The 15,893-nt window shown below is 47.4% G+C and overlaps 2 protein-coding genes across 3 annotated transcripts in view; one reads left to right on the top strand and one right to left on the bottom strand.

The window, feature by feature from the left end:
• Positions 1–15,893, bottom strand: part of LOC103692519 (60S ribosomal protein L9 pseudogene) — a 1,198,372-nt gene that overhangs the window by 382,572 nt on the left and 799,907 nt on the right. The window lies entirely within an intron of this gene.
• Tnfrsf8 (TNF receptor superfamily member 8) overlaps positions 1–15,893 on the top strand; it is a 45,234-nt gene that overhangs the window by 21,075 nt on the left and 8,266 nt on the right. The window contains exons 5-11 of one of the 2 annotated variants that reach the window (NM_019135.2): positions 1,190–1,280; positions 1,669–1,835; positions 4,138–4,228; positions 4,570–4,667; positions 7,278–7,376; positions 7,500–7,553; positions 15,032–15,057. In NM_019135.2, the coding sequence (NP_062008.2) occupies positions 1,190–1,280; positions 1,669–1,835; positions 4,138–4,228; positions 4,570–4,667; positions 7,278–7,376; positions 7,500–7,553; positions 15,032–15,057 (626 nt within the window). Of the gene's footprint in view, positions 1–1,189; positions 1,281–1,668; positions 1,836–2,715; positions 3,573–4,137; positions 4,229–4,569; positions 4,668–7,277; positions 7,377–7,499; positions 7,554–15,031; positions 15,058–15,893 lie in introns of those variants that run through there. The other variant, XM_063287165.1, reaches the window with a different exon arrangement.

Raw genomic sequence — 15,893 nt, 5'->3', positions numbered from 1 at the left:
AGACTGACACTGAGGTGTGGGGAAGTACGTGCTTTCAGTTGAGCGCTTACTGTTTATTACCTACTATGACAGGCTTGTTTGCATGTGGTTGTTTATTTAAATAGCAGCCCAATGAAGACTGTTATGACCACTTGACTGTCCGGCATAGTAAAGAGGTGGTAGAGGTGGGGGGCAAACCCAGGAGTATCTGATGGCGTCAGTGTGTGCCTCTGTGTGTGTGTGTGTGTGTGTGTGTGTATTTGTGTACGCTTGTGCTTGTTCTGTATGTCTCTGTGTTTCTATGTGCTTGCATATATGTGTCTCTGTGTGTTTGCATGTGTGAGTATATCTGTGTCTACATGTGCCTGTGTGCACCTGTGTGCCTCTGTGTGTGTATTTATTTGTGTATGTTTGTGCTTGTGTCTGTGTGTGTCTCTCTATGTGTCTCTATGTACATGTGTCTCTGGGCATGTTTGTGTGTGTCTCTATGTGTCTCTGTGTGTATTTATTTGTGTATGTTTGTGTTTGTGTCTGTATGTGTCCCTGTGTGTCTCTATGTATATGTTTCTGTGTGTGCGTGTATCTGTGTCTATGTGTGCCTGTCTGTGTGTGACTGTGTGTCTGTCTGTGTGTCTCTCTGTGTGTCTGTGTGTTTTGTGTGTGTCTCTGTGTGTATTTATTTGTGTATGTCTGTGCATGTGTCTGTGTGTATGTCTCTGTGTGTATATATTTGTCTCTTTGTGTGTGTTTATATCTATTTTTGCCTGTCTTGGATATCTCTGTGCGTGTCTGGGTGTGTCTGTGCATTTCTGTTGTGTGTCTGTGTGTGTGTGCTACTGTGCATGTTTCTCTCTGTGTCTCTGTATATATGTATCTCTGGGGGCATTGTATGTGTCTCTGTGTGTGTGTGTCAGTGTGTGTCTGTGGGTTTCTGTATGTGAGGCATGTGTGTGTGTGTCATTGTGTGTCTGTGTATTTCTGTATGTGAGTGTGAGCATCTGTGAGCATCACTGACCAAGCCAAGTGAAGGGATAGTCTCCTCACTCCGGAGTGAGCAGATGCTGCAAAAGCCAACATCTCTGTCTCTGGGTAGCCACTGTGTTCTCCTAGTACCTCATCCATGACTCTGCATGTGGTGGTGACCGTTCTGCTCCCGGGGACTCTGGGTTCCTCAGTGTCTGTTCTAAAGTCATTGCTGTCTCCTTTGCAGACACAGCAGAAAAGAACACTATCTGTGATCTGCCCTCCCCAGGATCTGGCCCCAATGGCTCCAATCCAGACGACTGCAAAACACTTACTAGGTGACTCCTGGCCTCCTTTCTGTTCCTTTCCAGGTGATCTTTGGATAAGCTACTCTGTTTCCATGGCGCACAGGGTGCATGGGTGGGATCAGCCCAGGTTGGCAGGACCCTAGGGTGGCTCTCTGCCAAGCCCACCAGTCATCCGAGTCCCCGCTTTGTGTGTCTCTCCCTGCCTGGTGCCCATTAGAGACCCAGGTCTAAGGAACTTGGCTCTTGCTCTCAGCTCATAGCAGGGTGCATAGGGGCCGAGTCAGGAGCCTTTCTCCATAGACACTAATCCCCCTTTCTCCATGGACACTAATCCCCCTTTCTCCATAGACACTAATCCCCAATCCCAGACCTTCCTGGTTTGTAAAGTCCTCAGACCTATGTCTGGCTTCTTCTCCAGCCATACCACTCCTCAGGCCATACCTACTCTAGAATCTCCAGCCAATGACAGTGTGAGGAGCTTGCTGCCAAAACAGGTCACTGACTTTGTGAACGAAGGTGCTACTAAGCTGGTGAAGGTTCCTGAGTCTTCCTCTTCCAAGGCAAGCATGCCTAGTCCAGATCCAGGTACTGTTTACTTGAAGCCGTGCCAGTCTCCCAGGGGGTGCTGTCTGAGAAGGGGACCTAGGTATGCAGAAGACCTTGAGCTGCAGCCTTGCCCAGGAGGAACAGAAGAACATCTCCAGGATGCAGTTCCTGAGGCCGAGGCTCAGGGGCCAAAGGTTTTGAAAGGGCTATTTTATTCCCAGAATTTCTGAGTGCCCTGGATGCCAGGGACAGGTGTTAAGTGTTCCTGCCCTGTACTCAGGGTGCTTGTGACAGAACAGGCGGGTTCAGGCCATGACTCCCATGACCCCTAAAGGACCTCATGGTTCTCATAGCTGAGGACCCAGCTGCTGTTTCACCCCTCTGAGAAAGCAAGGGGCCTGTGCTATACAGATTCACTGTGCCTGGTTTGTCCAAGCAGCTCTTGGAGGTGTGGAGTGTTTCCAGCTTGGAGCTTGGGAATTGTGCGTGCACGTGTGTGTGTGTGTGTGTGTGTGTGTGTGTGTGTGTGTGTGTGTGTGTGTGTGCATGGATGTGTGTATACTGATCCTCATGGAGGTCAGAGGTCAACCTTTGGAAGCCTGTAGGAGCCGTCCACCTTGTTTTTTGAGACAGGGCCTTTCATCAGCCCAGGACTCAACTATTAACCTAGTCTGTCTGGCCAATGAGTCCTCCACCGGTCTTCTCCCCAGCACTGGGGCTGTAAGTGTGCTCTACCATGCTTGTCTTTGTATCTGGCTGCTGGCATTGAACTTGGGTTCTCAGACTTGTGCAGTAAGCACCTTGCAGATGAAACCGTCTCCCAGTCTGAACACGAATGTAACACTTGTACACTTCCTGGTTTTGTTTGTTTAACGGTGATGGCTTGTGATTCTGGCTTCAAGCCCTTCCTTTGTGCTTGTGCTCCTCACAATTTCCACCAAGGCCTCTAGGGGACGTGTTAGTTCCTATTCTGCCTTCGTGGGTAGTGGTTTTATTTTTTTTATTTTGTCTTTGTTTTTTGTTTTTTGGTTTTTTGTATTTGGGTTTTGTTTCTCGTTTTATGTTTGTTTTGTGGGGGGTGTTTTTGTGTTTTGGTTTTTTTTTGTTTGTTTTGTTTTGGAGAGAGGGTCTTGCTATATGGCACTAGCTGAGTCAGACTTCATTATGTAGCTCAGGTATCTTGGTTAGTCTGTTTGTCTGCTTTATACAAGCTATAGTCACTTGAAAAGAGGGAACCTCAATTGAGAAAATGCCCCCACCTGATTGGCATGTGAGCAAGCAATCCCTTGGGGCTTTTTTTCCCATCATGCCTGGCTGGTGTTTTTTAAACCCAAACCAATGAAAGCTGTAACTTTACTAGGTCTGATGATGCATGCCTTTAATCCCTGAGCTCAGGAGGCAAGGGCAGGTGGATCTCAGTGAGTGTGAGGTGAGCCTGGTCTACAGAGTTTCAGGACACCCAGGACTTTCCCATCTCAGCCACCCACTCACCAACCAACCAACCAACCAACCAAACACACACAAACAATAGCCTATTACTTCATACAGCCCGTGCAGAAAGTCAGTTGATTTTTTTTTTAAATGTAATCCGTCTTAGTGTGCTTCCCCTTTCTGTGACAGGAACATCGTCTCTAAGCAGCTTTACAAGGGGAAGGGTTCTTTTTGGTTCTCAGTTGGGGAGATTCTTGTCTACAGCTGCTTGGTTCTGAGGCAGCTCATTTCCACAGAAGTCTTTCACCTCATGGTGGCCAGGATGCACAGAGAGGAGAAGGAGAGGTAGGGTCTCTTTCACGGACATACTCCTGATCACCTGTCTCCCTTCCTCTGGGCTCCAGGTTCTGAAGCTTCACTGCCTCCCAGTAGCATGATAGACAGCTGGGATATTCACCAGAGTTCCTTTTCTTCCCTTCACACGTGTGCACATGTGTAGGCATGCGTGTGTGTGTGTGTGTGTGTGTGTGTGTGTGTGCATGATACATGCACTATGGGGTCAGATAACAACTTGTGGGTGTCAATTAGTTGGTTCCACCCTATGGGTCCCAGGAATCCAACTAATGTCCTCATCACTTTAGTCACCTAAGGTCATTCCTGGCTGAGCCATCTTGCTGTCCTTTAAGCTTCTTTTAAATAAAAGCAGGAGCTGCTGGGCACCATCCCATGGTACCACAGCCTCTCCAGTGTTAGAGCACAACCCTGACAATCGTTGTTACCTGTAGCCTGGAATTGTGTGTTACGGAAGACCCCCCCACTCACTACTTCCCAACTGCCTCCCACTGTCTCCCACTGCAGAGTGGTTACTCAAACTCTCTGCACTGATTCTAATATGTCACCATCCCTATAGGTAATGCAGAGATGAATATGACCTTGAAGCTTCCACCTCCAGGGACAGTCCCTGACATCAGTACTTCAGAAAACAGCATGGAGCCTGCCAGGTGACTCCTAACCCTCCTGTGGGCAGGACAGAATGGCCTCTTGTCTCCTCAGGCAATGCCCAGGGAAGTCAGGGCTACACATGCAGGGGTGTCAGACCTAGAAGTCTTTGGTGGGGTTGAGGAGGAACGTGGCTATGTCTGTCTCAACTGCGGCAGGAGTGTAAAGCCAGGGGGTCTAGAGCTTAACAGCTGCCTCACAATGCCTGACAAGACTGTGCAGATCTTTTGGGTTCCCCAGCTTCATCTTTACCTCGCTAGAGAAAGAATCATCCTTCTTAGACACACCCTTTTTACATGGCAATTGTGACTGTCACCCTTGTCCTGGGTTTCCTTCGGTATAGTACCGCCTCCACCCTAAGCCTCTTGGTAGATGCCCGGACCAGCAGCAGGATGCAGCCTACATCTCCCTTGTCCACAGGAACACCGTTTCTGGATCCAGGTATTGATCATTCACTGTCCAAAGCAAGGGGCGGCGGGGTTTCCTTCCAGGGCTTTGGCCACGGGTGGATGTAGAAATAAAGATCAATCCCAAGTTTCTGGCTTCTAGAACAGAGCCTGTCTTTTCCTAATACTATTTCATTCTTGGGACAGGACTTTTCTTTTTTTCATGACTTCATTCCGATGACTTATAGTGGCTTACAGAAAATTCAGTTGTGAGGCTGGGAGTATGGCTCCGTTGGCTGAATATTTACCTAGAATACCCAACAGCCCTGGATTTGATCCTACGAGGGCTTAGTGCTACATGTCTATAAAACCCAGGAGTAAGAGGTAGACATAGGAAAAGTTCAGGGTTGGCTCAGTGAGATGGCTCCCTTGCTTTCTGCCCTACTCAAGGAAGCAAATTCAATGACCTGAGTTTTGATCTGGAGAAACCACATAGAGGTGGAAGGACAGAATGTATTCTACAGAGTTGTTCTCTGAAAACACACACACACACACACACACACACACACACACACACACACAAAAGACACGAGGAAAATTCTTTCAAACAAAACAAAGAACTCTAGGTGTGGTGGCACATGCTTTCAATTCTAGCACTTAGGTGGCAGAGGCAGGCAGCTCTTTGTAAGTTCAGAGCCAGCTTGGTCTACAGGTCAGGTTCCAGGCCAGTCAGGGCTACATAGTGAGATCCTGTCTCATCGTTGTTAAAGGTCATATTCTGCCATATAGCAAGTTGAAGGCCAGCCGGGGCTAGATGAAACCCTGTTTGAAAATTGCTGGGTGGTAATGGCACACACCTTTAATCCCAGAATTTGGGGGGCAGAGGCAGGTGGATCTCTGTAGTTCAAGGCCAGTTTGGTCTACAGAGTAGATTCCAGGACAACCAGGACTACACAGAGAAACCCTGTCTTGAAAATCTAAAAAGAAAGAAAGGGAGAGAGAGATAAAGAGAGAGAGAAGGGAAGAAAGAAAGAAAGACAGAAAGAGAGAGAGGGGGGAAGAAAGAAAGAAGGAAAGAAAGAAAGGAAGGAAGGAAGGAAGGAAGGAAGGAAGGAAGGAAGAAAGAAAGAAAGAAAGAAAGAAAGAGAAAGGAAGGAAGGTTGAATAAGTTACTGAAAGACTTCATTCTCGGTTTCCTTGGATGTAAAATGTATAGCAAATTGGCACCCAGGGTTCTCAGCATATAGCACAAGTATGGTCTTCACATCATGGACAATTGCTGTTCATGCTACTGAGATAAATGTGAGGCGATTGATTTTAGGACTCGCAGTACTAGTTTTGGACACTTGGTGGCAATAGTTCTCAAGTTAACAGTTCACAGCTTGCCATAGAAGATTCTGAGGGCTGGGGCTGTGACTTAGTTAGCAGAGTGCTTGCTTAGCACTTGGAGCCTGGACTCCATTCCCAGAGCCACATGAACCAGTGTGGTAGTACACACCTATAACCCCAGCGCAGAGGAGGTGGACGTAGGTAATACTGAGATCACACTCATCATTGGCTACACAACAAGTATGACGCTACCCTGGATCTTATCCCAATAATAACAAACAAAATAGACTTGAGCAGTAACACCCAAGACATGTACCCAAATAGCAATGGAATAATTAAAATAATCAGAGTAGGGTGTGTAAGGGCATGTTGCTTAAATGCATGGGCTTGGGCTAGGCTAGATTTAGTATACATTAAGTTTAGCATGCTTTAGGTTTAGAATGCATTAGGTCCTGCGTTTGATTCGTGTGTGTGTGTGTGTGTGTGTGTGTGTGTGTGTGTGTGTGTGTGTGTGTGTGTGTAGAAAGTGGGATCTAAAGTCACCAGGCATGGGTGGTGACTCTTGGGGTGACTTTGGACAAGCTTCAGCCTTCCTCCTTTGGCTTTAAAAAAATATTCATTCACTCCTATGTGTATGATGTTAATGCACACATGCCATGGTGCATGTGTGGAAGTTAGAGAGCAGCTTCTGTGGGCTTCTTTCCTTCTACCTGTCTGTGGGTTCTGGACATTGAACTCAGGTCAGCAGGCTTGCAGTAAGTACTTTCCCCACTGAGCCACCCCACTAGCCCTCTTTGTTTTAATGGTTGAAAATGCTCTGTGCAGAGCTGACCTTGTGCCTGCCCTCTGGAGCTGATGGTCTCATGCCCCTAACCAGCTTTCACCCTCCCTATCCCATAGCCACAGCACTCAAACTTCTAGAGTTTTCTTTTGTTTTTATACAAGGTCTCACTGTGTAGCATTAACTGGCCTATAACTAGCTATTGTAGATCAGGCTAACTGGTCTACCTCCACCTCCCTTATCCTGGGATTATAGGCAGGCAACACTGTACCCAACTCATTCTGACTCTTGATGTCTCGATTTCTCATCCTCTCTAGTTTGTTTTTCTTGCTTTCTGAATTGCCAATTAGTTTCCTGGAGCCAGGTGAGAGAGGTAAGGTAAGGGCTGAATCCAACGGTCCCAGCTTCAGCAAGGTCCAGGAGCTGCTCACCTCAGTGGGGTACATGTCCCAGGAGAAGTAGGAAGTGGGTTGTTCCTAGGGCTGTCCCGTGTGGTCCAGGGAAGGGTCCTGACTCCTAGCTATGCACAGAATACAGGATAGCACTGTGTTTCAGGGTCCATGCTCTTCTGGGTGGCCATGGTGGTGCTGCTGGTTGGCTCTGCCTCCTTCCTCCTGTGTTACTGGAAGGCCTGCAGGAGGCGGTTCCAGCGGAGTAAGTAACATGTGTCTTGGAGTCCTGGGGAAGATGGCTGCGTTAAACTGGCCTGGGTGTTTGCCTTGTCTGTCCCTTCCCTCCCTGCTCACTCCCTACGTCCCAATCCTGCTGTCTTTGCAGAGTTTCACCTGAACTATCTACAGCAGACCTTCCAGCCCAAGATGGAGCAGGTAGGTGAGTATCTAGCCATGAGAAGGGCCGTCTGGGCCAGCAGGACCCGTATAGGGCCTGGGACCTGGGCCAACTCGTTAAAAAAAAAAAAAAAAGACATTGTCCAGCAAGGGGTGTTTTGAGTTGGAGAAGTTTCATAAGTACATGATTGTACCTCCTAAGCACTCCCCAAGCAAGGGGGTTTTTGTGTTTTGATGGTTTCAAGCTTGTTTCCATGAGCTGTCGGGCGGGCTTATTGAAACCGCTGTTTGCTTTCTTGACATTTTTCTAGTATTAGAGTTTCCATTGCCGTCAGTTAATTTTTTTTCTGTTTCTCTCCAAACATTCGTGAGAACAGTCTTGTTATAACGAGAGAGAGAGAGAGAGAGAGAGAGAGAGAGAGAGAGAGAGAGAGAATCCAAAGAGGCTAGGCTTGCAGGGAACTGAGTGAGACTGGCCTCCGTATTGTGTTGGAAGCTAGTTTTGGACCTCTGGCTTCCCCTGGATCCCTTGATGTTTGGATTTCCATGGCTGAGTGAGAGGAAGTGCTCACCTAGGTGACCACACAGGGTCCAGATGACTAACTATATTGTAGGAAAGGATAGTTGTGGCCGGCCTGGGCAGTGTGGGCCCGAGCAGGGTAGGCATGGCCTGGGCAGAGTGGGTATGGTCTGAGCAGAGTAGGTATGGCCTTGGCAGGGTGGGCCTGAGCAGTGTGGGGACGGCCTGGGCAGTGGGTGTCTTCTGGAGCAGTGGGTGGTAAAGGAGCATCTATTCATTTCTTGCTGGCCTCACGAACACGTCTTCAGCACAGGCTTTGTCTGTCCTAGATCTTTCAAACTTCCAGACGAGAGTGACAGCTAGTAAGAGCAGACAGGCATCTGCGTTCTGACCCCACGCACTCCTCTGAAGTGAAGATTCTTGTTCCACCAGCGGTCTGTGAGCAGAAACCTAAGATCTGTGCAGGTGCAGTGAGGTGTCTGCCAACCGTCACCTGAATTAACCCGCAAGCGCCCTTGGTACCTTTGCAAAGCAAGGGCATCATTTTATCCTGGGGTAGCCTTTTCAGCACACCTACCACTCTCTTCATTTCCCAGATGACTGTATGAGGCACAGGAAGATGAGGTCAGCTGGCAAAGGTCACGTGCTGAGCACATAGCAAGATGGGGACTTGTCGTTACTGTCACTGGAGTTTCCATGAACCCCTGAGATTTGTCAGCAGACCGCTTGGGCTGGGCATTGTAAGATGTTTAGCAACCTGCCGGATGCCAGGGTGCACCCCTCCTCAGCTGTGACAGAGCCCAGAGTGTCCTCGGGCGTTCGGCCCATCATTTTATTCCGTATTTAATTAACTTTCAGACAGGCTGGCCTCAGACTTGCTACACTGCTGAAGAGGACCTTGAACTTCCAATCCTCTTGACTTCAGCTTTTACCGGCTGAGATAACAGACAGACGTTGTACTGCCATGCCCAGTTTATGCTTGGCTGGGGATTGAACTTGCCAGTCAATATATGCTGGCTTCAGACATGCTCAGCAAGCACTCTTCAATGAGACACATTCCCAGCCTTCCGTCCTTCCCTCTTAGCCCTTCATTTTAACATACACACGAAGACCTTGACTATTTTTTTAAAATTATTTTCAATGATGTGTATGTGGGGGGCAGGTATGGGTGTGTGGATGTGGATAAGAGTTACATGTGGTTGTGAGTGACTTGATATGGGTGCTGAGACCCTAGCTAGAGTCCTCTTGAGGAACAGTATGTGGCTTTTTTGGTTTCTGTTGTTTGCTTTGGTTTATTTTTTTGCTTTGGTTTGGTTTGGTTTTTTTTTTGAGGCAGAGTTTCTTTGTGTAGTCCTGGCTGTCCAGGAACTCACTTTGTAGACCAGGTTGGTCTTGAACTCACAGAAATCCACCTGCCTCCGCCTCCCAAGTGCTGGGATTAAAGTTGTGCACCACCCTTGCCTGGCTAAGCATGGCAGCCCCTGCCTTGCCGTTATCTCAGGAAGATGGAGGCCGAAAAGGATTGTTTTGCTCTGATTCGGTTTCAGATTTCCAAAAGTTGTGAACAGTACTAAAAGTGACTTTTACCAAAATAGTTTTTGGAATAACTTACCAGACTTGATTTCTTATCATCCTTGTGTGCCTCCCTGTGTATTTCATAATAACCAGGGCATTGCAGTAAGACCTTCAGAATCAAAGAATTCAGACTGTTCCATTACCAGCAATCAGAGCCCAGGTCAAGACAAGGTTGCTTGTTTCTTTTCTTTTCCCTTCCCTTCCCTTCCCTTCCCTTCCCTTCCCTTCCCTTCTCTTTCCTTCCTTCCCTTCCCTTCCCTTCTCCTTCCCTTCTCCTTCCCTTCCCTTCCCTTCCCTTCCCTTCTCCTTCCCTTCTCCTTCCCTTCCCTTCCCTTCCCTTCCCTTCTCCTTCCCTTCCCTTCCCTTCCCTTCTCTTTCCTTCCTTCCTTTTTTCCTTTCCTTCTTTCTTTTCTATTTTTTTTTGAGACAGGGTTTCTCTGTGTAGCCCTGACTGTCCTGAAACTCACTCTGTAGACCAGACCAGCCTCAAACACACAGACCCACCTGTCTCCAACTCCTGAACGCTAGAACTAAATGGGCCATCATACCTGGCCGGACTGGGTTTTTGCTGTGTCTCAATAACATAATATCATTGGCTTGGATCCCATGCTGCCATTGGTAACTAGGTCTGTGGGTCTCCTTTCAGTTGGATTAGTTCCCAGGTTCTTCCTTGGGTATCAAAGCCTTCACACTGTGGAGATTCATAAGCTGATCTGACCTGTGGTCCTGATCTTGGGTCCTGACCTCTAGTTTGGACCTCGAGAATGGACTTGGGCCATCAGTCTTCAATGCTGGGATCTTTGGGGGAGCTTCCTGCCATGCTTTCATCTGTCATTCTCCTGCTACTGTGTGTTTAGAGCACTCTTACTAACCCATCAGCCAGGCCGCACCTTGATAATGCCTTGGTAATGATTAGCAAAGGAAGATTTTGAGACTTGTCTTTTGATCACAGTTTGTTTTTTTGTTAGTGTATGTCTATCTGTGTGCATTCACAAGTTTCGTTCATTATTTTAGTGTTGCCATCATTGTAGCAGAATCACTGTCCCAGAACTGGATAGTAGGAATCCTTCAGGACATGTCCTTTTGTGTTAGGGAATACCCTTTTGGTTTTGGTTTTGATTTTTTGAGACAGGGTCTCATGTAGCCTAGATGTCCTCAAGTATGTCATGGAGCTGAGAATAGCCTTGAGCTTTTTATGTGTGGGCATGTTGTTGTTGTTGTTGTTTTGTTTTCTGAGGTTTTGTTTTCGTTTTGTTTTGCTTTTTGTTTGTTTTGAGATAGGTTCTTATTAGGTAACCCTGGGTGGCATGATCTACCTGCCTCTGCTTCTCATGTGCTGGAATTCCAGATGTATACCAACATGCTATTTTGAGGTGCTGGGGATTGTCCTTTCAGAAACTATCCCAGGCCTTCCAAGTCACCCCCTCCCCCCAGGGAGACTATTTACTAAGTCTACTGGTCCCAGTTGCAAACTTCTACATCAGAGCTGTCCTACCTCTCACAGCTCTACCATGGGACTGAAAGGGAGAGTTCAGGGGTAGAAGGAACCGAATGTTACATCTCTAGCACTCATGAATCTCCAAGGTTGGCCTTCGGAACAGATCAGTGAACATCCAACTGAGCCTGGGGCCACTGCTGTACAGTCTGTCCTGGACTTGGGCCCTGGGGTGAGGGATAGATTTACAAGGAGATTGTGATTATTCCAAAAAGCAAGGAAACCAACAAATGAGGGCAAGCAGGCTAACGCAATAGTTTTAGGGGAAGAGCCTTGGGCAATCTGAACTCTGCCCTTGGCAAGTTCTACTTTGGGTCTTTTCTCAGAGAATTCACAGGCTGTAACAGGGCAGGCTGTTGGCAGATGCTGGGGCCCTCTAGATTCTGCCTTCTAAATTTTTTTATTTAATTAACATATTGTTTGGCTTTTCAAGACAGGGTTTGTCTGTGTAGCCCTCCCTATCCTGGAACTTGAACTCAAAGATTAGCCTATCAATGCTTCCCTCTGCATCTGGGATCAAAGATGTGTGCCGCCACTAACCAGTTTTAGATTCTGCCTTGCTTTGCTTTTCCTTTCTTTTCTTTCCTTTTTTTTTTTTTTTTTTTTTACCTTGATGTTAGTACACGCTTGCTTCTGAGCATTAGAACCTGTACATTCTTTCTCCTGTCATAGAATGTGTAAGCTCTGATAGCACCTGGGGCTTCTTACAGGGGGTCCTCAGCTCCTTGGTAATAATTTAGCTTGGAGAAATTCTAATGAGATTTCACTGTTTAGAAGAATTTTAGGATGAAAGGAATCTGTTCCTTCCGTCTCTGACACTGTGCCGTCAGTCCCATCACAATGCTGCAAAAGTTAGGACAGCCTCCAAAATGGAAGTCTCCGTAGGTGGAGAGATGGCTCCAGAAAAGAGGACGTTCTCAGCACCCCAAAATAGCGTAGTAGCACACACCTGGAGTCCCAGATCTTAGGAGACAGAGGTAGGTGATATGTGCCTTTAATCCCAGCAGAGACAAATGAATCTTTGTGGATTCAGCCAGAGCCACATAGTGAGACCTATTTCAAAACCAGATGTGACAGTGTCATTTGTGGTATCAGCACTTGCAAGGTGAGAGATAGATCAGCAGTTCAACGTCATTCTCAGCCAAGTTTGAGGCCAGCATTTTACTCCTCTCCTCAAACTGAGGAAATAATGGAGCCCCAACGTGGGCATGGCCAAGTGATTTTATTATTGACCTCGTATATTGAGGCAATACATAACCACAGTTAAATAAACAAACAGTAATGTATCGTTTCAACTTTTAATGGTTTAAAGTGTATGTGAGCATTTGCCTGCACGTATGTAATGCAGCACAAGCATGGTGCCCACTGAGACCAGAAGAGGGCATTGGAGCCCTTGAAATGGGAGTTGCAAAGTTGTAAGCCACCATGTGGATGCTGGGAACTGCATCCAGATCCTCTGAAGAGCAGCCCGTGCTCTTCATATCTCAGTCACCTCTCCTGCTTCAATATATTGTGATTAAACAACAAAAGACACTCTTTTATTTCTTTACTTAGTTTTTTTTTAAGGTGCTAGGGACCCTTCTTACATTCAGATATCTCCTTAAGCTCCCCTGTGATAGCTTCTTAGACTTCCTTTTGACCTAAATGACCTTTGACAGCACTGGTCAGACATTTTGCAGGATTCCTCCTGTTGGGATATGTCTACAAGGGTTCTGGATTTGAAGAACACAGAGCCATGTTCTTCACACCCTCTTCTCCAGGTGGCTTATCACAGAAATCCTACTCTGTGTGTGTGTGTGTGTGTGTGTGTGTGTGTGTGTGTGTGTGTGTGTGTGTGTGTGTGTGTGTGTGAGGGGGGGAGGGGGGAGGGGGGGAGTATCCTGGCCTTCACACATGAGAAACAACTTCTCTACCACTAATGCCTCCCTGACCCTCACCCCCTGCCTCACTTGCTGTTGTGAGATCTCTACTCTGTCTTCAGAAACCCCTCCAGGGTTTGCCAGGTCTGTCCCATTTCCCAGATTAAAAGGCTGAATCTTAGAGGAAGTAGAGCTAGTTTCCTTCCAATGAAGTATTTTGATGGATGGCTCAACGACGCTATTGTTTGGCACTTGGCATCTTTCCAGTTTTGAAGTAATTATAAACACTCCTGTGTTTGTCTTCATTCGTGTGACTTCCTGAGGGTGTGGTCTGAATGGGGCAGGGAGGGGCCCTGATTCAAAGGCCACAAGGGTTTAAGCTAAAAGGCCCTGTAGGGAGATGATGCCTACTTAATGTTTCACCTTCTAGCCTACAACTTCTTTTTCAAGACAGCATTTAGTCTCTTGCTTCTTTGGCATGCACTTTTTTTTGTCTTCTCCAAGCTCCCCAATGTCTTGGCACCACATGTCAGTTGGCTGATTGCAAAACTCAAGGTTGTTTCCAAAGGACAAAGATTTAGTTTCACTGATATCCTTCTTAAAATGACCACTTAGACCCTGTCTCACAAGACAAAAATTAGACAAATAAAATAAGCAAATCATGGGCTGACAAGATGGCTCAGGGCTTAAGAGCGTTGGCTGCTCTCCTAGAGGATTCAGATTCAATTCCTAGCACCCAAATGGTGACTCACAGTTATCTGTAACTCCAGTTCCAGGGTATCCAATGCCCGCTTTCAGTTTCCGTGGGTACTAGACATGAATGTGGTACACACACACAGGTGCAGGCAAAACACGCATTTAGTATAATAAAACATGTATACACGTCGTGTGTGTGTGTGTGTGTGTGTGTGTGTGTGTGTGTGTGTCTGTGTGTCTGTGTGTCTGTGTTTGTGTGTGTATCCCAAACCCACCAAACAAAACTCCCTGTGTCTCAAGCCAGAGAGTACCTGAAGTGTCAATGGCTTGGTCTTGGTGGTTAGTGGCCACCTCAAGAAAACAAGCCACAACTTCCTGAAGTGACTGCTGGGGACAGTGGTTGCCAGGTTCCGTAAGCAAGGCACATTTGCTAACCTGAGACTGAACACCACTCTAGCCCATTTCCCTGCCAGACCTCTAAGGCTTCATCCCAAACTGCAGAGTGGCCGCATAACATTTCCATTTGCTCATTGTTGGTTAATCTGCTGTGCATGTACCAATTAGGATTCAGGGTCAAGCCGCTAAACCAGAAACCATGTTCTAGAAGCAGCTCAACAGGCATGCTGGCCTTTTCTGGCATTCGTGCCTTATCAGCATGAACCTGAATGGCATCGTAGGGTCCCTAACTGACCCCCCTGGGAGTCAGCAATAGCTCTGTCCCCCTACAGTATAGTGGGCCTGGGCTAGCTTGGGTTAGGTTGGACTTGATACTATGTGGCCACCTCCTCCTTTCTCAGGTAGCTGATGAGTTGTGGCTAAATGTCATCATGTATGTGGGTACCTGGTCTCTATTTATGACAGAAAGATACTGGAGTGAACGGCAGGGGTCGAAGTGAACAGAGAAGAATAATTCTGAGAATTATGGCCCAGGCATCTACAGAACCCTTGAGTTGGTGGTACAAAGAGAAATGAGGCAGACAGAACTGGAGCGTCCTGCAGAAGGGTTGCAGTTAGACTTATGGAAAGAAGGCCCCAGCTGAGGCCCTGCCTCAGAGGTTGGTTTCAGGCATGCCAGGGCTTCATCTTGAAATTGTCTAGGGGTTGGGGATTTAGCTCAGTGGTAGAGCGCTTGCCTAGCAAGCGCAAGGCCCTGGGTTCGGTCCCCAGCTCCGAAAAAAAGAAAAGAAAAAAAAAAAAGAAAGAAAAGAAAAGAAATTGTCTACTGCCAGTCAAGGGCTTGAGTCCTGGAGAGGGCAAGGTTCCGCCCCACTGAGATCCCAGGGTGCTGTCTGTTAACAGATAGGGAGTGGTGGAGGGATGTCAGACTGTCTTTGGTGACATTGCTACTCTCTCTCTCTCTCTTTTTTTTTTAACAGATTCCTGTCCTACTGAAAAGCTAACTGTAAGTGTTATCTCCAACACGCACTCCAGCCTCTGTCCTTTGTTTTGACTACTTTCCTTACACACCTGTGGATTCAGGGCTATCAGGGTCACAGAAGGACCACAGAGCTATCCTCTTCCCTGACATCCGGGGTTCCCAGGCAAGGAGCCAGGTGCCCAGGGTGTTGGCCTGGGGCCCCATGGTAGGGTTCAACCAGAGAGAGAGGACTCCACCCCACAGCAACCTCCAGCTCCTGGCTCAGCCCCAGGGGATTTCCAGCAGGGATTATAGACAACAGCTTGGTTTGGGCCACTTTGAGGTACCAAGTCTAGTCTGGAGGGAGGCTGTCTTCTTTCCTCTGGGAGTCTTGTTGGCCAAGCTGGATAATAGACACCAGCAGCACACACTTCCAAAGTTAGCTATGTGCGTTGAGCATTTACCATCTGCTAGGCACTCGTGCTCTCTCCTCTGCTGTCTCTTCTGGCTTTTACTGTGCAGCCAATGCTAACTATTTCCAGCTTGCTGGACACCTTTGTGGATGCTGGGAACCAAATCCTCATTCTCTGGAAGAGCAGCCAGTGCCCTCAACCACAGAGTCATTTTTCCAGCCCAATGTTTATTTAATTTTTGAGACAAGATCTCATGTAGCCCAGGCTGGCTATAAATACATTATGTAGCTGAGGGATGACCTTGAACTTCTGATCCTTCTTCCTTCACCAAGTGTTAGGATTAGAGGCAGGCACCGTGTCAGGCTTAAAATCAGTGTGTGTGTGAGGGGGTATTGAAAGGAGGGGGTTCTTGTTCTGGGAAGCAAATCGGAGTGCTAGGCAAACCCTACAATCCTGAGCTATATCCCC

Source organism: Rattus norvegicus, chromosome 5 (genome assembly GCF_036323735.1).
Source record: "Rattus norvegicus strain BN/NHsdMcwi chromosome 5, GRCr8, whole genome shotgun sequence".
Lineage (NCBI taxonomy): Eukaryota > Metazoa > Chordata > Mammalia > Rodentia > Muridae > Rattus > Rattus norvegicus.
The sequence above is the reverse complement of the archived record's forward strand: the minus strand, read 5'-3'. Positions and strand labels throughout refer to the sequence as shown.